Source organism: Balaenoptera acutorostrata, chromosome 3 (assembly GCF_949987535.1).
Source record: "Balaenoptera acutorostrata chromosome 3, mBalAcu1.1, whole genome shotgun sequence".
Classification (NCBI taxonomy): domain Eukaryota; kingdom Metazoa; phylum Chordata; class Mammalia; order Artiodactyla; family Balaenopteridae; genus Balaenoptera; species Balaenoptera acutorostrata.
Window position 1 is genome coordinate 106,151,940 of NC_080066.1, and position 23,000 is coordinate 106,174,939.

At 47.0% G+C, this 23,000-nt stretch overlaps 1 protein-coding gene and 1 non-coding gene across 4 annotated transcripts in view; one reads left to right on the forward strand and one right to left on the reverse strand.

Moving 5' to 3' along the window:
• Nucleotides 1–23,000, reverse strand: part of SLC7A8 (solute carrier family 7 member 8) — a 57,727-nt gene that overhangs the window by 11,612 nt on the left and 23,115 nt on the right. Inside the window, exons 1-4 of one of the 3 annotated variants that reach the window (XM_057543284.1) lie at nt 14,769–14,884; nt 3,345–3,470; nt 1,710–1,863; nt 967–1,090 (exon numbers count right to left, since the gene is read on the reverse strand). In XM_057543284.1, coding sequence (XP_057399267.1) covers nt 967–1,090; nt 1,710–1,863; nt 3,345–3,369 — 303 coding nt within the window. In that variant the 5' untranslated portion in view covers nt 3,370–3,470; nt 14,769–14,884. Of the gene's footprint in view, nt 1–966; nt 1,091–1,709; nt 1,864–3,344; nt 3,471–14,768; nt 14,885–23,000 lie in introns of those variants that run through there. The other 2 variants (XM_007180564.3, XM_057543285.1) reach the window with 2 other exon arrangements.
• Nucleotides 8,563–8,669, forward strand: LOC114237762 (U6 spliceosomal RNA). Its single transcript, XR_003623273.1, has one exon. It is a non-coding gene; the product is annotated as a U6 spliceosomal RNA (small nuclear RNA).

Here is a 23,000-nt window from a genome sequence, read left to right on the forward strand (position 1 = left end):
TGTGCAAGATTATGTCTTTCTGAGGAGGAGCCCATCTCCTTTATACAATCATCATATTTAAAGTTTAAAGTGCCCTAAGGACTTCCCTGGTGGCTCAGTGGTTAAGAATCTGCCTGCCAATGCAGGGGACATGGGTTCGAGCTCCGGTCCGGGAAGATCCCACATGCCGTGGAGCAACTAAGCCCGCGAGCCACAACGACTGAGCCCATGCGCCGTAACTACTGAAGCCCACGCACCTAGAGCCTGTGCTCCGCAACAAGAGAAGTCACCACAATGAGAAGCCCGCGCACCACAACGAGGAGTAGCCCCTGCTCCCCGCAACTAGAGAAAGCTCGCGCGCAGCAGCAAAGACCCAACGCAGCCTAAATAAATAAATAAATAAACAAACAAAAGTTTAAAGTGCCCTAGATCAGGAGTTAGCAAACTTTTTTCTGTAGAGTCAGATAGTAAATATTTCCGTTTTGTAGGCCATACAGTCTGTGACAATGACTCAGTTCTGCCGTTGTAGTTGCCCATCACATCCTGGCCATCCAATTGCTCCTGGGCACCTGAAGACGTGGCTTCTGCCCTGAGGACCTGAGAAGACTTCCAGTCCCACAAAGCCATGGATCAGGGGAAAGCGAGGGGGGCTAAGCCCACAAGTCTATATCACCATTCCCAGTTTGAGGGCATGTGAGTTTGATTTCTTTCTTTCCTTTTTTAAAATTGAAGTATAGTTGATTTACAGTGTTTCAGGTGTACAGCAAAGTGATTCAGCTATATATATATTTATATATAATCTATATATATAAAGATATAAATACCTTCCTTTTCAGATTCTTTTCCATTATAGGTTATTACAAGATATTGAGTATAGTCCCCTGTGCTATACAGTAGGTCCTTATTGTTTATCTATTTTATATATGGTAGTGCATATCTGTTAATCCCATACTCCTAATTTATCCCTCCCCGAGTTTGATTTCTTACCACAGCGACTGCGTTTGATGCCAACAGCTCCTGGGGGGACATTGCAGTGACATAAGCGACATTGGCAAAGACATACACAAATGTGACCAGTGGGATGGAGATGAAGATGGCTCTGGGAAGGTTCCTGTAGAGGGAGAGGAGGTGAGAGGGGGAAGGCCTGGCACCTGGGACCACCTGCCTCGTCATGGGGTCCAGGGAGTGCCTTCTGTCTTTCTGCACGAAGTTGTCCTTGCAGCCTTCTGCGATGTTCCCTCTCCCTGGGGGGTGGATTTTGTCTCCATATGGGCAGGATAATCGAAAGGAAATGAAACAGCTTAGGTTGGGAATATGCTCCATACCTGTTGATCTCTTCCTGACCAGAATCTTCACCATGCGCTCCCCACCCCGCCCCGAACACACACCTCAAGATACGAAAACCTGCCTGTCATGAGACAGATGAGTAAGATGCCTGGAATCCTCTCAGGGCACATTTCATTCTCTAAGGCAGTGGTGTTATCTCAGCACCATTTTTTTCAGCTTTTCACCTGCTCTGGCATAGTCACTGGATCATTTTTCTCCTGGCAGGGTGGGTGACAAATGGTCTAAGTTCCTGAGAAATGAACTGGTTCTTCCGGATAGACCAGGTCATGGTCAGAAGGGGACTGAGGGGAGAAGTAGGCACTGGACCTGTGGTTCCCTCTTTCCAGTGGCAGGTGCCATGGATTTTGAAGGGGAAGAGGGAGAGCTGGGCTACTGCAACTCACTTGTAGGGATCGACAAGCTCCTCCGTCACGTAATTTAGAAAGTTCCAGCCTCCATAGGCAAAGGAGCCCTGAAGGAAAGCCAGCGCGATGAGGCCGATGTCAGGTTCCTGGAAATTCTCAAATGCGTTCTTTGGCTCCAGCCAGAAGTACTGTCCTGTGGACACAGGGGCAGGAGGCTGCTCAGAGAGACACGTCAGAACTCGGCAGCCCCCGGTCTCCAGTGAAGGCCACATGTTGGAGAAGCGAGGCCAAAAGTAGCAGAGAAGTAGAGGTCTAGGACCCCCCAGGACGTGGTAATGATGAGTCCAAATGGCGGCTCAGGTTCAAAGCACAGTTCTGAATGTTCCTTTTTTAAAAGGCAGAGTTCCTTGGAAAGAAAGGCCAGGGGAGGTTACTGGGCAGGGCAGGGTAAATTGGAACTGGCTTGCCGGGATTCGGAGATGCAGGATTGGAGTCACTGGCAATCTCCTGATCACCTTCCCTCATACCTAAGTTGGTACATTTTCATGGAGAAAGCACCAAGAACAACAAACCCTCAAACATAAGCTTCCGTGATGCTATTATTAGCTCAAGCTTGTTCTGCTTTCTTTGTCAATATCCTCCTGTCTCTTCCTAAGGCATGTGTTTGGTCTCCCCTTTCATGGAATAGATCTCCTGAAGACAGGGATTCTTCAGCGAGGAGCTTTTCAGTGGCCTTCCCAGCCCTCAGCACAATATCCTGCACACAGTGGGTCCTCAAGAAAGGCTGCTGATTAAGGTCATAGTAAGATACTGAGTAGCTGACCACACTTTACATCTTCATCCATAATCGAGGATTTGGACAGGAAATAACGAGATGAGAGTGATCAGGAGAAAGCACTGGGACCAGATTAGGAGGTCCCAATAAAAACTGGGCTGTCTTTATCTTTGAAAAGACAGCCCAGTGATTTCTCTAAGTCTGAGTTCCCAAAAACAATACAACCTGCTAAAGAATTTAATCCAACGGATGAAGATAATTAGGCATGTTATACAGCAGAAGCTTAATTATGTTTCCTGGAGTCAAAATCCAGGCACCCCACACCGCCTCCAGAGCTTGTGGGTGGGTGGGAGGTCTCCCTGTTTGTCATCTGACTTTCTCCAGGAGCCAGTGACACTGGGCAGAGTCTAGTGCTGCCACAGGTCCCATGGAAACCAAATACAGGCTCGGGCTTGGAAAGGGCCAAATCCAATGGGGAATGTTGGCAGGGGCCCCAGGAATGCAGAGCTCTCTCCTGTAGAGATTATGAGTAATTTTGAAACATATAAAAAGCTCCTCTGTCTCCCATTGTAAGATATGGACGAGATAAAATATAAGATACAAGGAGCTTCCCTGGAGCTGGGACAAAAGGGCAATAGTATTCCAGAAATCTGGAATCTTCATCTACCTGTGCTGGAGCCATGAGATCAGCATGGGAGGACTGAACTCTGCACACCGGGGGGGCGTGCCCAGCTCCCGGCCACCGTGGAGAAAATGGTTTCTCGTCCCCTTTGTCAAGCAAGTGAAGAAGAAAAGTCATTCAAGGAGAGAACTGGGACATCTCAGGGTGTGTACACATCCAAAGATACTGTGGGGTGTGTGTGTACACACAAGGGGTGGCAAGCTCTGACGACACCCACCTTTGCAGATCTGTACAACTCCCATGACGATGATCAGGCCCAGGGCCAGGAGCTTCCCAGCTGTGAAAACGTCTTGAACCCGGGTGGCCCACCGCACACTGGAGCAGTTGACCCATGTGAGGAGCACTGAAATGACAGACCCCCAAACATACCCTCAGGGCCATAAGGAGGCTACAGGACCCCTCTGCACAGAAGTAGAAACGCTCCTCGCTCCTGATGATGAGACTGTAATGGGCGAGCCAAAAATGCCGCAAGCTCAGCCCCAGTGTCCAGAAACTTTGGCCAGGATAGTAGGTTGGGTTACAAATGGGGATTACGTGCCACAAATTAGAGCTTGGTCAGAACATGCCCTTGCCCAGGGCTGGAAGCCAGAAGTTGAGCATGGAAGTGTGGGCGCTGGCTTTGGGGAAAAATCAAGCCTCTCATCAGGGCATGAGTGTGGGCTCTGTTTTCAAGATATTGTATGTTCAAGAGGAGCCCTGAACAGCTGGTAGGATCCTGGATGTCATCTTCCTGAACCTGATTTTAGGGCAACAAGGTTTAGGGGAATCCTTTGTTACTTAGGTGTATCACGTTATAATTTACATTTAGTAAAATTCATTTTTCTAAGTGTACAGTTTGATGAGATTTGACAGATGTATTGTTTAATCACTACCACACCCTCTATATAGAACATTTCCAACACCCCAGAAAGTTCTTTTGTGTACTGTACTCCTTTGAGGTCAGTCCCTTTCCCTTACCTCTGGAAACCACCAATTTGCTTTCCGTCCCTTTTCCGGAATGTCACATAAATGGAATCATACAGTATCTAGCCTTTTGTGTCTGGCTTATTTCACTTAACATGGTACTTCTGAGATCCATTCATGTTGCTATGTATATTAATAGTTCCTTTTTATTGTCAAGTAGTACTCCATTATATGAACGTATTAGTTTTCTATTCACCGGCTGATAGACATTTGGGTGGCTCCCAGTTTGGGGCTATTATAAATAAAGCTGCTATGAACACTTGCACAGAAGTCTTTGAGTGGATCATAGAGGTCTTTGAGGGGAGTTTTCATTTCTTTTGAGTAAATACCCAGGAATAGGATCCTGGGTCATATGGTGAATGTGTTTGACTTTATAGGAAATTGCCAAACTGTTTTCCAAAGTGGTTATATCATTTTGCATTCCCACCAGCAATGCACAGTCCTGTTGCTCTGCATCCTTGCCAGCATTTTGTATTGTCAGCTTCAAAAGTCTGACCATTCTAGGGACTTGCTTGGTGGTCCAGTGGGTAAGACTCCATGCTCCCAATGCAGAGGGCCCAGGTTCAACCCCTGGTCGGGGAACTAGATCCCGCATGCATGCTGCAACTAAGAAGCCCACATGCCGCAACTAAGACCCAGTAGAGACAAAATAAAATAAATAAATAAATAAAAGATGTGGTACACACATAAAATGGAATATTAAACAAAAAAAAGTTTGACCATTCTAAAGGATGTGTAGTGGTATTTCACTGAGGTTTTGGTTTGCATTTCCCTAGAGACTAATGCTGTTGAACATGTTTTCATGTGCTTATTTGCCACCATCCCTATATCTTCTTTGGTGGCATGGAGGGCTTGGAGTCACAGGGCTCCCACAGAGACGCCAACAACATGGAACCTCCAAGGGCTGGCGGAGAGCTCAGAGGCTGAGCTGTAGGGCAGTTTTACTGCCACACTCCTTAAGCAACTTATCGGAGACCAGGGGCTGTGGGAACCCAACTTCCTGGTGGTTATGAAGTACTTGAGAATGTGGGAAAAAAATTAAAATCCTCGGGCTTCCCTGGTGGTGCAGTGGTTAAGAATCCGCCTGCTAATGCAGGGGATGCGGGTTCGAGCCCTGGTCCGGGAAGATCCCACATGCCGCGGAGCAACTAAGCCCGTGCACCACAGCTACTGAGCCTGCACTCTAGAGTCCGCGAGCCACAACTGCTGGGCCTGTGTGCCACAACTACTGAAGCCCGCGTGCCAGAGCCTGTGTTCCGCAACAGGAGAGGCCACCGCAATGAGAAGCCCGCGCGCCGCAACGAAGAGTAGCCCCCGCTCGCCACAACTAGAGAAAGCCCGCGCGCAACAGCGAAGACCCAAAGCAGCCAAAAATAAATAAATAAGATAAATAAATTTAAAAAAAAATTAAAATCCTCTTGCTTCCCTTTCCCCTGAAACAGTGACCAGGACGCCCCCTAGTCCTCCAAGGGTACAAGCCATACATGTAAAAGCACGAGACTCCCTCTCTTCTCAAGCCTCTAATCAGGCCTCTGACTTCACTTGAACAGCTGATCAAGTTATATCATTACCTTATCCAGAAACTGTGCTTTTACTTTTCAAGTACTTTCCAACCTTACTTGATTCTGAGAACATTTCTGCAGGGTAAGGACCTGACATTATTATCCATCTGTAACCTTCCTCCCTGAGCTGTTTCTACCTGGCAAGCTCCTCAGCTTTCAAGATCCAGCTCAAATGTCACTGATCTGTGAGTCTTTATTATTTTATTTATTCCTGACAAGGTGCCTGCCAGGTAAGATGTATCAGCTGCGTTTTGTAGGCAAGGAACAAAGTTCGTCTCTCCTTTCTACTCCCAGACCACTTTGTTAATAAGGTTGGCACTTATTTCTTTGTATTACAATTATGTTTCTTTTTCTCTGTCTCCTTGTAGACTAGGAGGGTGGACTGTGACTTTTTCATATATTTTTTATATATATATTTTTTATAAGCAGATATTCCTTTTTAATTAATTAATTAATTAATTAATTAATTATTTTTGGCTGTGTTGGGTCTTCGTTTCTGTGCGAGGGCTTTCTCCAGTTGCGGCAAGCGGGGGCACTCTTCATCACCGTGCGCGGGCCTCTCACTATCGCGGCCTCTCTTGTTGCGGAGCACAGGCTCCAGACGCGCAGGCTCAGTAGTTGTGGCTCATGGGCCTAGTTGCTCCGCGGCATGTGGGATCCTCCCAGACCAGGGCTCGAACCCGTGTCCCCTGCATTGGCAGGCAGATTCTCAACCACTGCACCACCAGGGAAGCCCCTATCTTGCTCAATTCAATAAGGATTTCAGGATCACATGCCTGGTAACAGTTCAACCTAAATCACTCCAAGCAACTGGGCCTGTAATCTCAACTTCTCCCCAGGGCCTCTGGGTACAAGGCCAGGCCCCTGGGACCCAGAAGTTCAAACAGATACAAACAATAATGACTAAAGGGTAAAGGAGACTGATCTACGAGAGGAAGATTAGGAAACAACACCCTTGTGGCTCGAGGATAGGTAAGGATTACAGAATAAGGACCCAGATCATGATCTCATCACGCAGAGAAGAAAACCATCCTAACCAAGGGGAGGAGAGGGCAAGGGCAGGGAGGAGGAATGTGGTCACCTTCCTGTGTGCTGGCATAGAAAACACAAAGGGACCTTATCCAGGCAGCCAGAAAGACTTCTCCACAGTGTTCCTGGGGGAATCGAGATGTTTGAGGAAGGGACAATTTGTCAAATTAACTTACTGTGGGTGTCTTCTGTCCTGCCTGAGACTATACACACAAGAACCCAGCCCTTGACTAATCTTTGACCTTTAGCCTTTTTGGGGATCTTTCAGACATAAAACAGATATCCTGACACTAGGGTGGAGGAGACCGGCTGCCTGTGACACTAATCTCCTTGGACAACGGCTGCAGGCCCTGTCTGACCCTTTGCCCTGCAGTTGGGTGATCACAGCATGTGACCGAGGAGAAAAAGGGTACTTTCAGTCTCCTGGTACCACAGGATAACGTCCCTCACAGCAGGCTGAAACCCGAGCCTCCATCCGGAGAGGAAAGGTCAGTGAGTGAAGGCAACACTTGCCAAGCCCCTGCCCTGCTCAGGCGTCCTGCCTCTGTCTGTCTGTACCCAGCGCCCCTTCTGTTGCTGAGGGCTATGTCCCCAACCTCTTCCCAGCCAGATCTTGAGTTCTGCATGCTTGAGATACAGTGACCTCAGGGAAGCCACATGTAGATGGGGATCAGTGGCCACTGCAGCTTGAGATGTGAGGGTTTTCATCCAACCATCCATCCAGCCAGCCACCATCTATGAAGAGCCTACAAGTGCTAGATACTCTGGTGCGGGGAGTTATAAGTAAGACACAAGTCCCTTCCTGTTCTCAGGAAGTTGACACTGTAAGAGGGGAGATGGATGAGCTAAAAGATGATCACAAAGCAATATGGTGACAGTACAGCTCTTCATAGAACCTGGCAGGCATCTGTGAGGAGCCCCTAGCCCAGCCCAGGGAAATCAGAGATGCTTCTTGTAGGTGGGGAAGACCCTAGCAATACAGAGGATTTTATAATTTGGGGCTAGCTGGACAAAATAAACAAGAAGGCATAAGACTCTGGTCCTTGTCCATTATAATCTGGCCATGGGGGTGGTACAGCCCCATGGAATACCAGCCTTCTGTGTATTTCTTGGGCATTTTCTCCTCTCTTTTTCTTTCTGTTTCCTGGCTTTAAAAAAAAGCTGGGGGTGGGTGAAAAGTCTCATCTTCTCATCAAGAAGATGAGACTTCAAGAAGATGCTGAAGTCAGGGGTTGGTTACTTAATCTGCCCAGTTTGAAAAGCTTATTGTCAACGTAATGGGAGGGAGACAAAAAAAATGAGGCAGGCAGCAGGAGGGGACTCAGAACTCAGAAATCTCGTAAGCTGCCCAGAGCCCAGGGCCTAGCAACTGCCAAGTAGGAGAGGTGGGCTCAACGCTTCCTGCCCTGGAAAAGCTGCAGAACTGGCAGAGATGCAGAGTCCTTGTCAGAGCCATGACAGCGCAGATCCTGTGGCTGACCTGGAACGTGTCCACCGTGGAGAGGTTGGGTAAGCTCCTGCTCCCTAAGAGAGGGTACCCCTCACCCCAGGTCAGCTCTGATCCTCAGACTCCGATCCCTGGGGAGTCATGAAGCCTCTCCTTCACTTCTCCCCCGACAATGACACCAGAACTCATGGGACCTGTGGTAGGCAGAACAATCGCCATCCCAAAGATGTCAACATCCTAATCCTGTGAATGTTACCTTACAAAAGGAATTTCACAAATGTGATTAAGGATCTTCAGGTGGGGAGGTCATCCTGGATTATCTGAGTGGGCCCAATGTCATCACAAGAATCCTTATAACAGGGAGACAGGAAGGTCAGAGTTACAAAGGAAATGTGATGATGGAAAACAGAAGTCAGAAAGAGAGAAAGATTTGAGTGCTCGCTTCAGCAGCACATATACTAAAATTGGAATGATACAGAGAAGATTAACATGGCCCCTGCGCAAGGATGACACGCAAATTCGTGAAGCGTTCCATATGTTTACAGAAAACAAATTTATGGTTACCACAGGGGAAGGGGAGGAAGAGGGATAAATTAGGAGTTTGGGATTAACATATACACACTACTATATATAAAATAAACAATAAGGTCCTACTGTATAGCACAGGGAACTGTATTCAATATCTTTTTTTTTCAATATCTTGTAATAAACTATAATGGAAAAGAATCAGAAAAAGTATCCATATAACTGAATCACTTTGCTGTACGCCAGAAACTAACACAACATTGTAAATTAACTATACTTCAATTAAAAAAGAGAGAGAGAGAGAGGGAGAGATTTGAAGATGCTATGCTGCTGGCTTTGAAGATGGAAACAGGGGCCATGAGCCTAAGAATATAGAGGGCCTCTAGAAGCTGGGAAAGGCAAGGAAACAAGCAAAGGAGAGCCTCCAGAAGGGACACAGCCTTGTTGACACCTTGCGTTTAGGACTTCTGACCTCCAGAACTGTAAGGTGATAAATCTGTGTAGTTTTAAAATTTTTTTTTAAATAAATTTATCTATTTATTTATTTATTTTTGGCTGCATTGGGTCTTCGTTGCTGAGCGTGGGCTTTCTCTAGTTGTGGCGAGCTGGGGCTACTCTTCGATGTGGTGGTGCACGGGCTTCTCATTGTGGTGGCTTCTCTTGTTGCAGAACATGGGCTCTAGGCGTGCAGGCTTCAGTAGTTGTGGCACACGGTCTCAGTAGTTGTGGCTCGTGGGCTCTAGAGCGCAGGCTCAGTAGTTGTGGCTCACAGGCTTAGTTGTTCCACGGCATGTGGGATCTTCCCGGACCAGGGATCGAACCCGTGCCCCCTGCATTGGCAGGCAGATTCTTAACCAATGTGCCACCGGGAAAGTCCCAATTTGTGTAGTTTTAAGCCATTAAGTTTATGGTAATTTGTTACAGCAGCAATAGGAAATGAATACCGGGCCAGACACCAAACAGAAAGACCAGAAAGCAGGGGGCATACCCTTCAAGAGGAAAGCTTTTTAAAAGCAACCAGGCAGGGACTTCCCTGGTGGTGCAGTGGTTGAGAATCCGCCTGCCAATGCAGGGAACACGGGTTCGATCCCTGGTCTGGGAAGATCCCACATGCCGCGAAGCAACTAAGCCCGTGCGCCACAACACCTGAGCCTGCGCTCTAGAGCCCGAGAGCCACAACTATTGAGTCCACATGCCGCAACTACTGAAGCCCGTGTGCCTAGAGCCCGTGCTCTGCAACAAGAGAAGCCACCGCAATGAGAAGTCTGCGCACCACAACGAAGAGTAGCCCCCGCTCACCGCAACTAGAGAAAGCCTGCGCGTGGCAACGAAGACCCAACGCAGCCAAAAATAAGTAAATAAATAAAATAAATTTATTAAAAAAAAAAAAAGGCAACCAGGCAGCACACACCAGGACCCCAAAGGAGTGTGTGTCACAGGCCTTGCAGGACGCCAAGTGGAGGGAAGGAGGGAGGAGCTCTAGGAGCGGGCAGCGAAAGTGAGGTCACCAATGTGCTGACCTGGTTGGTGAATTTCCACATCACATGCACCACATGACAGCATCTCAGCTCTTCCACACACCCAGATCCTATGGCTAGAGAGTCACTGCCTCCTCTTCCTCCCCTCCGTAACTCAATACAGTAGTAAACAGGCACGCCCTAGGGTAACTCAAGCTGTGCTTTTCCTCTCAGAAAAATTCAGGGCAAAAGACTCCCCATACCCCTCCTTCATCTAATCCCAGCTTCCCCTCCCGTCTCCTCCATAGTCCATACAACTTCAGGCCCATGTATGCAACCCAGATGCACAGACACCCACAGGCCCAAGAGTTACAAACCTCTCGTGAGGCAGGTGGAGTGCCGCAATGTTCACAGACACGAGTCCTTTGTTGTCTGCCCCCAGAGTTTTGTTGGTCTCCTAACTTTACAGACCAGAGGCTACAATCAAAGGCCATAAAAAGATATCACGATGGAAAGCCAAGAGATGAACAAACTCAGGAGTCCAGAGTCTGAGATCATTCCTCCCGGCAGACGGTAAAGAGTGGCCCCACTGTGTGCAGTCTTGTCGTGGATGACGCCCAGCGCTCTGCGGCTTCCCCAGGTGGAGTTCACCCCACGGAGTGGCAGAGGTGAGGCACACGAGCTCCAAGGATTACGAGTATTGGAAGGGAAGAATAGGAACAACATTTGGGGGGAAATTTTACCTTAAATTAATACATTAAAGACTACCGGTAAAAGAGGCATTTGAAAACCAATCTCTCTAGTCCATTTTGAAACAGAACATCAGTGAGTCATTAGCATAAATAAATAAATCTTCCTTCAGAAAATTTTAAGGATGGATTAGGCGATTGTGGGGTTGGTCTTAAGTCCCTACAACCTTCACAGAGCCAGGGCTGTGACTTTATCACTCTTTCCCTCGCCTCTACCCAGCAACACCTGGCGGGTGGAGGACCATGTGGGTTTCTGGTGTCTTTTTCAAGTGCACAGCAAGCAAGTAGAGCTCAGATCAGCTTGTATACGGAGTGAAGTGGTAACGGTGCCGGTGGGGTTGAGCAAATCGGAGGGATGGAGGCAGAGATGGCTCCCTCGGAGGGACCTGGCAGCCTGGGCGGACTAAGAATCAGACAACTTAGAACTTGAAGAACCCAATGGCCATGATGCCCTTCCCGGCATGGTCACTTAGTCTCTGGACAAGCCAGTCAAACTCTTTGAACCTCCCTTCCCTCTCTATAAGATGGAAGTGTGGTCCATTTCAATCCCACGAGGATGCCCTGTAACCTGTGTGCTGCTGTATAAAACGTTAAGTGGTTATTTTTATTGTTCATACGCTAAGAAACTAGAACTCAAAAAGAGGCCACGACTTGCTCAGGATAATGCTGACGACTGGCAGCAAAGCAGAGTGGATGGGAAAGGGGACGGTTTGGAGGGTCTCGGCGACGCCGTATCACACATCAGGACCTATCTTGCACTGTTGCATTGCTTCTCCCTTCTTGCTTCTTCCTCTATCCCTGACCCTTTGCCTCAGTTTCTCATCTGTTTCAACCTTTTTCTCAGGAGGATACTCATCCACAAGTTACCTGCTCTGGGGTCCTTCAACCCAAGCTGTCTGAAAGTGTGGGCACAAAGGTGGATTAGGGGACTATGGGGCTGGTAAGCATAAGGCCGAGGCACTGAACCAGGAGCCCAGATGTTCAAGCTTGTCCCTGTGCCTTGGTCTCCACAAGAAAGTTGCACCACCCATTCTGCAGGACGGAATGTCCTACAGAAAGCAAGGAATGCTGTTGTTGCTGCGCCTGCTCTACCCATCGGGCCCAGAGAAGAATGAAACTTCCCTATTCTTCTGCAGCCAATAGTGCACACAGCCATTAACAACACTCTGCTGGCCAGGGTGATCTTGAGGTCCTGTATCTGCCTGGCACACAGTAGGTGCTAACGCTTACTGAATAGAGGATGGATAGATGAACAAATCTAGTCAGAAAATACCAAGTGTGCACAGGAGCCATTGTTCTTCCCTAGGGAGTAAATATCAGGGTTTTTACATCGTGGGACAGCCCCATGAAGCAGGGAGGGCAAGTACCAGTGATGCTAGGCAGAGTTGGGGGCAGAGTACATATCATGGCTTCTTCTCCTTCCCCCGAGAAAGCTCACAAAGCACAGGCTATCCCTCAGTGACCACTGGATGACCGTCTTCAGGTCCTCCCTTGCTTCTGGACACAAGACTTTGGCTTCTTGCTGAGTTGGGTTGGCAAAGGGTCATTTTGTGTCTTCATCAGAGGGCCAATGAACACTTTCCCACATGGGTCCCCAAACCAAACTCATTCTTTTCGCCAAGCCAGCTTCTGCTCCATGAACCACACTGGTCTGGTCTGACGGGTGAAAGTCAGGAAGGGGCCATTTGGATAGGGGGCTGGATTTTTATTTATTTATTTTTGGTTGTGTTGGGTCTTTGTTGCTGTGCACGGGCTTTCTCTAGTTGCAGCAAGCGGGGGCTACTCTTTGTTGTGGTGTGCGGGCTTCTCATTGTGGTGGCTTTTCTTGTTGCGGAGCATGGGCTCTAGGAGCACGGGCTTCAGTAGTTGTGGCATGCAGGCTCAGTTGTTGTGGCTCGTGGGTTTAGTTGCTCCATGTCATGTGGGATCTTCCCGGACCAGGGCTCAAACCCGTGTCCCCTGCATTGGCAGACGGATTTTTAACTACTGTGCCACCAGGGAAGCCCAGGAGGCTGGATTGATTGTTATAAGAACAGTGCTGATTAGAATGACCTGGTTGGGGCTCATTTGCAGACAGCTCTTGGTACTGGAGGGAGAGGTCTGCACCCTACTACCCAGAGGCACATTTCCAGCCTCACGGGCAGTCAGAGAGACCCAGAACCTCATCTTATATGTGAGTGAAGACCCCCGCTATTAGTGCCAAAGACAGGACTGCCCCCCTTGGGACCCCTGCTCCCGCATCCCCACCAATTCCCAGTTGCTTATTCTGCCACTACACCAGCCTTTCTTGTACCATATGCACATCACCCTTCTTTCCCTTCTCCCATTCCCACATCCTCTCTCTCCCTTGCTCCTGTCAGTGGTACCTATGGTCACTGCTGACAGTGCCACTAGGGGCTCTGAGTCTGTCATCTGAAGATGCTGGCCAGATTGCTTTCTGGGCGGCAGGAAGTAAGATGCCTGTGTGAAAAAGGGGAAGACCAGGATGGCCGCCCCTCAGGATCCAGGAGCATTGTGTTCATTGCCCCCAGGGTTTTGGAAAATTATTTCCCACAAGCAGACTTGCTTTTCTGCCTTGTGTCCCCTCCTCTGGTCCCTTATCAATGTCACCATCAGATTTCCCTCCAACTCCAGGAACTCCATTTGGATTTCTTGGTATTGCTGGCTCATTCCTAGGAGTGAACTGGAGGCAGCTTGGAAAGGCTTGTTTTCCTTTAGCATTTCCAGAACCAGGGCTTTCTTTGTCTTTTCAGATAAGAGAAAACAGGCAGTAAAAATGCCCAGACTTGCCAAAGTCCATAAAGACAGATGGTGAAGAACAGAGGAAAAGAGTGAGCATGAGAGACAACACGGGGGAGGAAGGAAGAGGAGGAAGAATACACACCATTACGAGTGAGAGAGAGTGAGCTTGAAAGGAGCATAATAGAGAGAGAAGGCCAGGACAGAAAAAAGAAAGATGGAATGTATTAAAGCAGATAGCTGCTGAAAGGGAAACTAGTGACGCCACTTGGTAGAAATCAGAACACCCTGTTCCCCTCCAGAGCTTCAAAATAAGCACCTTTCCGGGATGGAGTTCCCCAGCCCTCTGAAGCAGCTATAAATTTCACCTGGGTCGTGGGCCAGCCAGAAGCGCTGGTTTATTAGTCTCCCCTTTTGCTGGGGCATGCATTTCTCCGCCTTCTGCCATGCTCTGGCCAGCTCCCCCTGACTCCCTCCCTCTGGACCTGGAGCAAAAGGGGCGAGGTGATGCCCCTCCGACCAGTCCTCAGGGTGGTGCCTGCGCCCAGCAGCGCGCGAGCTCCCACCTGCCGCGGCGGGTGTGGCAGCACTTTCCTCTGTGATAGGCTGGAGGCGGCTCCTTAGAAGGCACTGGGCACGTGTTTCTAATTGTGGAAACGCTGCTTCCCTTAGCCTGCCTAACCTCAGCCGGTTCCAGATCTAGGAGGTAACCATTGCCGGCTGCCAGAAGGCACTGATAGGCAAAGAAAACACCGGAGCCCTATCTGAGTTCTAAGGCACACAATCCTGAGACTTGGATAAGGTTCCAGTTCTGCCCACACAGGCCAGCCTGAGCTATCTTTCCTCCTCATAGGCCTCAGAGAGCCTGGGAGGAAATTGAGGTAGGAGTAGAGACACAGAGCCAGCTCTCTAGAATCCTTCCGGGCTCACCCAGGGCCAAGACATTTTTCATATGGGATCAGGAGCCGAGTTATAAAGTCTCAAGTCTCTGCCTACCCACAACAAAGGCTGGCATTATTGTATGAGTAAATAACTTGACTGGTGAAAGACAAAAACATCAGAACAAAGCAACAACAACAACAAAGTCAAAGCAGCTCTTCCCTATAAACTAAGCCCTGATTCCAGCTCCCGTAAGGTGCACAGTGGGGCTCTGAAACAGATCTTACCTACCAGACTACAGCAAGTTTTCCCTTCTCCAGCCCTTTTCATCTTGAAGCACTGGCAATGTTTTAGAAATCTAAGAAGGCCCTCTAAGGAGAGATGTGCTGAACCTTTGGAAGGGCCTCTCTCCTCCAAGGACAAACAAGCAGCGGAGGAGGGGTGCACAGACGCTCTGGAGCTTCTGGACATCCTGATTCACACAGCTCGACCTGGACACTTCCAGCTAAGCGCCTGCCCATGCTGCCCCACCCCCTTCCCTTCCCTTCCTGGCTCCTCTTACCCTTCCTTCTTATCCTGATCCCTCCCTGCCAGTTGTTGGACCTGAAGTTTCTGCTGAATCACCATCCAGTACTTAGTTCAGCCAAGAAGCCCAAACACCCAGCTCAGCAATTTCCAAGAGCTGAGTAATTCTTCAGCATTAGCTAAACACGGCTCCTGAGCTGGGGTGGGGGAGAAGAGAAAAACGGAAGACACAGGGAAAGCAGGGGAGACAGGACACAGCCTGCTGTGCTACCTGGGGGAGCCCCCTTTAGTTCCTACTCATTACTTTTCCAGCCCAGGTCTAAAAAATTCCAGCTATCTCATGCCCCAATTCTCAGGGCCAAGAACAGTGCCGAGCACATCATGGCCCTTGATAAATGTTTGCTGAATGAACAAAGTGCTGTGATTCTCATTTATATAAGGCTTCCCCAGGGTCCCACTCCCCTTCTGTTCCAGAGCGGGCTTTTGACCAGCATCCTGGGGTAACCACCCTGAGGAAGACTTCCAACCAAAGACCTGCTCAGCATCTCAGGGATTTGGAGAGGACGTGGAAGGCAGAAATAGAGAGAAAGCATTGGTAACTGCTCAACACAAATGCTGGAGACAGTTAAGTAGAAACATATTTCATTTGAAACTTCTTTAATTTTGATTTGTAGATCAACTAGATTTCTCCCTCTTAGTAGTCAATCAGTCGACACGGCCGGCTGATTCTACTTCTAATCCTTTCTTGTTTTGGTCACCTTGTAACTTCGTTTTTATTTTGGGCCACCACCTCTTTGGCCTGGAAAAATGCTTAGCCTGCTGACTCGTCTCCCTGCTTCAAGTGTCACGGTCTTCTTCACTCAAATGTGAAACTAATCATGTTACTCCACTGCACAAACTCCTTCGGTGGTTCCTTGGATGAAGTCTGCTCTTCTCTGCATGATATGTAGAATCCTTTACGATCTGGCTCGTACTCACCTCTTCTGCCTTATCTCCCGTCTCTCTCCTAGGCCTCACCCACACAGAAGTACTTGCTTTTCTCCAACGACTCATTTCTTTCTTGACTCCAAGTCTGGCCCATGCTCTTCCCTCTAGCTGGCTGTTCTATTGTATGTCCACCTGGAGACTGCCTACTTACCTTTCCAGACTCAGCTCAGTCTGGGAACCTTCCCTAGCACTCCTGTCCCAACTCCGAAGCACCTTTCTCTTGTGTGGTTCATTTTTTTGTCATCACATTATATTGTAATTATTTGTTTGTACACCCATCTTTTCACTAGCCTTTAATCTCTTCCAAGACTCTGTATAAATAATGCCTCACCTCCACTCAATGTAGGAGCTCAGTATGGTAATTAACTGATGGATTTGCAGTTTCTTTTTTCCTTGGAAATCCACTTAAACAGGTGACCCTGATTTGTTCCACCTGCCAGAAACCCAATTGAGTGGATTTTGTATAACTGTACCCAATTCATGGCTGAAATTTTGAAATGGGACTATGGGGTCTCTGTGTCTGTTTGCGTGTTTGTATATGTCTATATACATGTGTTATAGATGTGTGGTATTTTCTACCTCCAAGTGGTATTGCCAAAATTAATTTGTAAAAGAGCTCCATTTAGTTGGCTTAAAGAAAATTAAGCACAGGGACTTCTCTGGTGGCATAGTGGTTAAGAATCCGCCTGCCAATGCAGGGGACACGGGTTTGATCCCTTATCTGGGAAGATCCCACATGCCATGGAGCAACTAAGCCCGTGCGCCACAACTACTAAGCCTGCGCTCTAGAGCCCACGAGCCACAACTACTGAAGCCTGCGTGCCCTAGAGCCCGTGCGCCACAACTACTGAGCCCACATGCCACAACTACTGAAGCCCATGCACTCTAGGGCCTACGTGCCACAACTACTGAGCCCACGTTCTGCAACTACTGAAGCCCACATGCCTAGGAGCTGAGCTCTGCAACAAGGGAAGTCACCACAATGAGAAGCCCGCACACCGCAACAAAGAGTAGCCCCCGCTTGCCACAACTAGAGAAAGCCCACGCACAGCAACGAAGCCCCAACGCAGCCAAAGATAAATAAATTAATTAATTAAAAAAAAAAAAGAAAAGAAAAATAGCTTGGCATGATGGTTGACTTTGTCTAATGTCTCAGGAAGTTTTCATGGGTAATCTAAACATTAATTGTTGGAAACAAGTAAATTAAATAAATGTAAATGGGATAGCAGTTTTTAGGTGAACTCTTTAATAATTATTATGTTTTATGGTATGTCCACTTAAAAATGGTTTCTCCAAATCTTTTAGTAATTTAAAACTTTGGAGTTTTGCTAAGTTAAATGATGGGGATTCACTGAATGTCTAGATCACTTCCAAATAAGATAAAATACTGAAACATTAACTGCTAAAGAAGTCTAAGTTTACCTACTTCTGTCTTATTACAGAAAAACTAAAGAAGTTTACATTTATTAAAAACATGTCTTGTACCACACTGAAAAAAAAGCATTATGTTATGAGGAAATGTATGGTTTAGAAATTATGATATGCATTCATAAGTTTGCCAATCAAAAAACTACTGGTATAACAGTTTACAACTGCTTAACAAAGACGAAACAATTATCTTTTTTCTCCCTACCTGATGTCTCTAAAATTTGGAAACTCAGTGAGTACTCTTATTTTCATGGCAATATAGTTATTTGTATAAGTTCAGTAAGAATCTGTTCTCCTTATAACATGATACAATTAGAAATATTGGTTATGGGACTTCCCTGGTGGTCCAGTGGGTAAGACACTGAGCTCCCAACACAGGGGGCCCACGTTCAATTCCTGGTTGGGGAACTAGACCCCGCATGCATGCCGCAGCTAAGAGTCCACATGCTGCAACTAAGGAAGGAGTCCACATGCTGTAACTAAGAAGTCCGCATGCCACAACAAAGATCCCGAGTGCTGCAGCTAAGACCCAGCACAGCCAAAATAAATAAATAAATAATTTTTTTTTTTTAAAAAGAAATATTGGTTATATTACCAGGGCTTTGACTGGATTGTCATATTTGAGAGAGACATACATAGAATTAGATGTGACCAGACAGATTTAAAGAACTAAGGTTGACTTCATGGAGCCATAAAGCCCCTTGGAAAAACAACCTGGTACCTTGCCTTCAGGGTTCCCAGCAGCTTTACCAGGTGAGTAAGGAAAGTTCCTTCCTGGCAGGCACAAGAACCTCAAGGTAATTTTGAGAACCTCAAGGAGAGAAAAATTCACCCAAATTCATAGGTATTACAGGGTGAATCTAATGTCATGTCCTTGGTGCGGCTTCCTGGCCTCGAGAGGCAATTAAAAGTTCAATCTGGCAATTCCTTATGAACAGTTCCAGCAAAGCATATTTTAAAAGGCCTGGAGTTATGTAAACAATCAGGCCAAGTTTAATAAAATTAAATTTATTTTACAAACAAATGAGTCTTAATTTGGCTATCTTTGGTAAAGATGAAGGTGATTTTAGAGAGAGAAAAAATTATGTTTCAATAGAAACTATAATACATGCTTACGGATATTAGATTCTAATTCTGTTAATCTTCTTTGAGGTTTTGTTTTTCTACCTGTAAACTGGACTGGATCCTGAATTCTTCTAGTTTCCTCAAATATTTGGCTACAACTCTCCAAGCTTACATTTTCAATTTTTCTCTCACTTTTGACTTGAAATTATCGAGAACTAAAGCTGTCCTTTTCTTGAAGCCCTACAAACTGTAACTGAACAACCTGATATAAACTTAAGCAAGATCACCACAATAACCCACGTTTAGACAATCTTTGTGCCTATTGCTTTGTAAGCCACTCAGGAAGTTTACCTGAACACCAGATGACATCACAAGAGATTTCAAACTGCAAAAGATGCTTTGAGCCTAACATCTAGAAATCTCAGCTGGCAACTCTCAGGACTCAGACACTGGGTTTATAATTTGCTTCAACCATTAACCTCTATTTTTCTTTGTCTCCACAGAAATGCCTCTTATTAAATACCTGGTTGCTTATACCCTGTAGGCCTAACTTTGAGTGCCCACCTGCATCCCCACCTCCTGAAACGAGTAACTGAAGTGACCTGTTGTCAGGACTAAGAGACTCGTTCGACGAGATATAAAGCAATCTATCAACTCAACTTTTGGACTGTGACAATTCTAGAAGTTTCGAAGGCGAGACTGTAGGGGACCAAAATGTGCCACCCCAAAATGTCTCTGGCATGCAGATTAGTTCAAGCTGAAAACAATCAAGGCCCAAAAGACTCAGGAAGAAATTTTGCCCTTCCCCCACAACTGCCTAAAAAGAATTTAGATAGAGGACCTGTTCCTGGAGTAGTGCTATCACCAGAGATATCAGCAAAATGTGGGCTGGGTGGCGGGGAGATTAAAGATTAGAGTCCACTCTCTGCCCCATTGTCTCCACATGGCTCAGCAAACATTTTTTACCAAACATTTGCTTTTCATTTTCATGTCAATTACCTTCCTCCCTTTGAAATCCCAAACCTCTACCCCAACATTCTCTTTTGTCTTTAGCTGAAGGTGGTATTTAAGGTGAGGGTTTTGACTATTTTGGCGAGTTACTCAGTTTTTCTGGGTCTCTTCTAAGTATAGTTGTTATTAAACTTTTGTTTGATTTTTTCTCGTTAATCTGTCTCGTGTCAATTTAATTCTTAGACCAGCCAGAAGAACCTAGAAGGGTAGAGAAAAATTTCTTCCTTCTCAACAATATATACAAGGCTGATGAGACACGCACAGCACTCTTTGGGGACCAGGGGAGGGCAAGAAGACAACACTGTCCAGGTACCTGAGGTGATATGTTTAGTGCATGGGAATGAGACGTTTGGGGCTCGAGAATATGAAACCTCAAAGGAAAATGAACTGAGAGTAAGGGATTTAGAAGTTAGGAAGGACTGTTGAACACTCTGATGTCAAGGGATTAATTTGTAAGAGATTTGCAAAACAACACACACAGGTATCTACCAAAGCATCATGCATCATGCATCTGGAAACTTCCTGAAGAGGAATTGCAAAGCAACTCAGGGTTAAAAGTAATACCTACAGTGAAATCCTTAACCTTCCAAATCACTCAAGGAAGGAGGAGAAATCTGAAGCCCTGGAAAACTAGCCTCTTCGGAATCATAGTAGAAAGATAGAAAACAAGATAAGAAGCTTTTTTTTTTTTTTTTTTTTTTGCTTGTGAAATGCATGCAGGGTACTCCTTTCTCCTCAGGGCAAGAAAGGAGAAGGAGCTTCTTTTGTACAAGGCATTCAGGAAGAGGGGGACTTGAATGAGAAGAAAAGATTCTAATTCAGATGCTGGATGTGACCCCAGCCCCCAAAGAGAGGAAGGAGGTCGGGAGCTGCCCGAGTGAAAGGTGGCCCAGTCCCCAAGAGAGGGGGGACAAACAGAAGGAAAACCCATAGTTAGGGAGCAGGATATACAAATGGGGGACCCCAGAACACCTGGCACTCCTTCTGTGTCACTGGGACCACTTTGTTTATAACTAGAAACTCAGGTAGTAGCCACAAGATGTAGCTAAAGGATAAAAGTGCAAGCTGCAGAAATAACTTGTCAAAATGTATGTCTATATACCCAGATGTGTGTGCTGAGAGGTGCATTTTACTTAGAATTATTAGGATACCTATCCACTGTTACCAGGGCTCCTGGGCAGGGGAGAGGGGTAAAGATAAGAGGACGCTTTCCTGGTCAACTCTCTTTATATATTACTTGACTCTTACTTAGAGAATATAGTCACTTATTTATGAAATAAGAAAGGAAGGAAGGAAGGGAGGGAGGGAGGAAGGGAGGGGGAGGGGTAGAGAGAGAGAGAGAAAGAAAGAAAAGAGAAATACCCAAGCAAATCACAAAAGGAAGGTACCAAAACTAAGTTCTAATCCCTCCCATTCCCCTGCTTCCTAACTCCCTCCTCCCACTAACATACTTGCTCTGGAGAAGGGAGAAAGGCTTTTCATTTAATTAAAATATAAAAGACTTTCTTTTTTTACTGCCTGGTGGCTAGGGATATGTTGCTGACTCAGCAGTGAATAATCAGCTTTGACCTAAATAATAGAATAACTCAAAGTGGCAGCTGCAGTTGCATAAGCTGGAGCCAAATCTGCAGTTCCTTCTCTCTCGCTCTCCTCCCCCCTTCACTCCCTTCAGGCTCTGAGAAGGCAAGCCAGTTACAGCAGGTTCTTTCTGCCTCTCCACCAGCATCCGGCCATTCTCACTGTCATTTCTCATCCGATCTTTTCCAAAACTCTAGAGGGTTTTTGCTCAAGGAGTCACCTACCTAGACTTGGCGGGTTTGGGGAATGCAAAGGAAGCCGTGGGGTCTAGTTGCCCGGGGAACTCTACCCTGTGGCCTGGTTTCTATCCTAGGGGAGGACTGAACAGCCTCAGGGTTCTTGATTTATAGTTGGAGGGTAAGGGTGGTCTGTTGCCTGAGATACTTTAGCAGCATCAGCAGGAAAAAGGAAACTGTGTCTGTGGGCAGGAGATGCTGAAACAGCAGTGGCCTGCACTCTGTGGTCCCCCTTCCCACCCCCATTAACCTATCTGATGGCAGAAACAGCCACTCCTCCTGCATTCCCATGCCCCCTTCCCCCTCCTCTCACCTCCTGCAGCTCCAGATCCAGCCAGCAAGCAAGGACCAAGTGACTATCCTCGTGACCACCCTCGGTGACTACACAACAGGATCACGAGGTGCCCGATGCTGTGCTAAGAACACTCTTGTCTTGGGCAATCCTTGCCACGGCAGCGTACAGCACACGTGAGATCTCAGCCTCATCTCACGGGAGGTGGGCTGGTGACCTGGCCAAGCACTGGCTGCACTTAGAAAGTGGTGCGGAGATGCAGGCTCGGGAAGCCCGGTTCTGGAGCCCACATCCCTCTGCCTCCAGATCCACGAGCAGGCCCAACCGGCACAAGGAGTACGCTCCAAACAAGTATGTTGGCTCCACAGTGCCACTTGCCTAGATGATGGGGTCTATCCCGGGGCGCACACCACTGCCAGTGAGGGCACACACCCCTCAGGTCCCACCCCAGCTCCTGGGTGGGCGAGTGACCCCCCCTCCCCTTCCCACCAGCAGGACAGAAGGAAGTGTCAAGACCTGGGACAGAGTGTGACCAGGATGGTCACCGCCCTCAGCTAGGTGGATGTGTGTTGGAAGGTGTGGGAAGGCAGGGACTGAGCTGACTCTAGAAGTGGAGCCTCTGAAAAAGTCCAAATATTTACTTTAGAAATTAGTTTTTGGCTAAAAGGTAGAACATACCCCAATCCATTGAGATCCCTGATTATCAGAGATTAAGTGTTGAGACTTCCTAGAAATACAGGTTGCCAAACTTCTCCATAAAGCCTCTCTAACCTATTCCAGCTCACAGAGATCTTTTCCCCTTTTCGGAATTTTTACTGCAATTGAATCCTAACCATGGAATCTGTCTATATGGCTTTTCTGCCTAGTTAGACAGAAAACTCATCAAGGGCGGGGACCATGGACATGCTATTTGTTTTCTCCCAACTCACACCTTTGCACTCTCCTCCCAGAGAGTTTTAAGATGTGAGCTGGCAGGTTGAGAGGCCAGAAAAGTCTTCCCATGTGAGGCAGGGAGTCTCCAGCGTGGTGTGTGCGCTGGAAAGAGAAGGAATCACCTTGGCTAATTCACTTTCCTGGCTCCGTTTCCTTTTCTGCTCTAGGAAAATTGTAATACTGGCCCAGCTTCCCTTATGGATTTGTTGTGAGGCTCGGGTCAGATGATACAAGTGAAAGTACTTTATTTGATGTAAAGAACCCTGCCAGTGAAAATTACTGTGCCTGTGAACAACTATCAATACTTAAGTTTCTTCTTTTTTTTTTTTTTTTTAAACACCAGATAATTATATGTGGAATCCATTTGTCCACAGCATGCAAATCGGAAACTGAAAAGTAACAAGGAAGAAAAAAAAGGAGGGGAGGAAAGAAAGAGGGAGAGGAAGGAGAACCAGAGATGTGTAGACC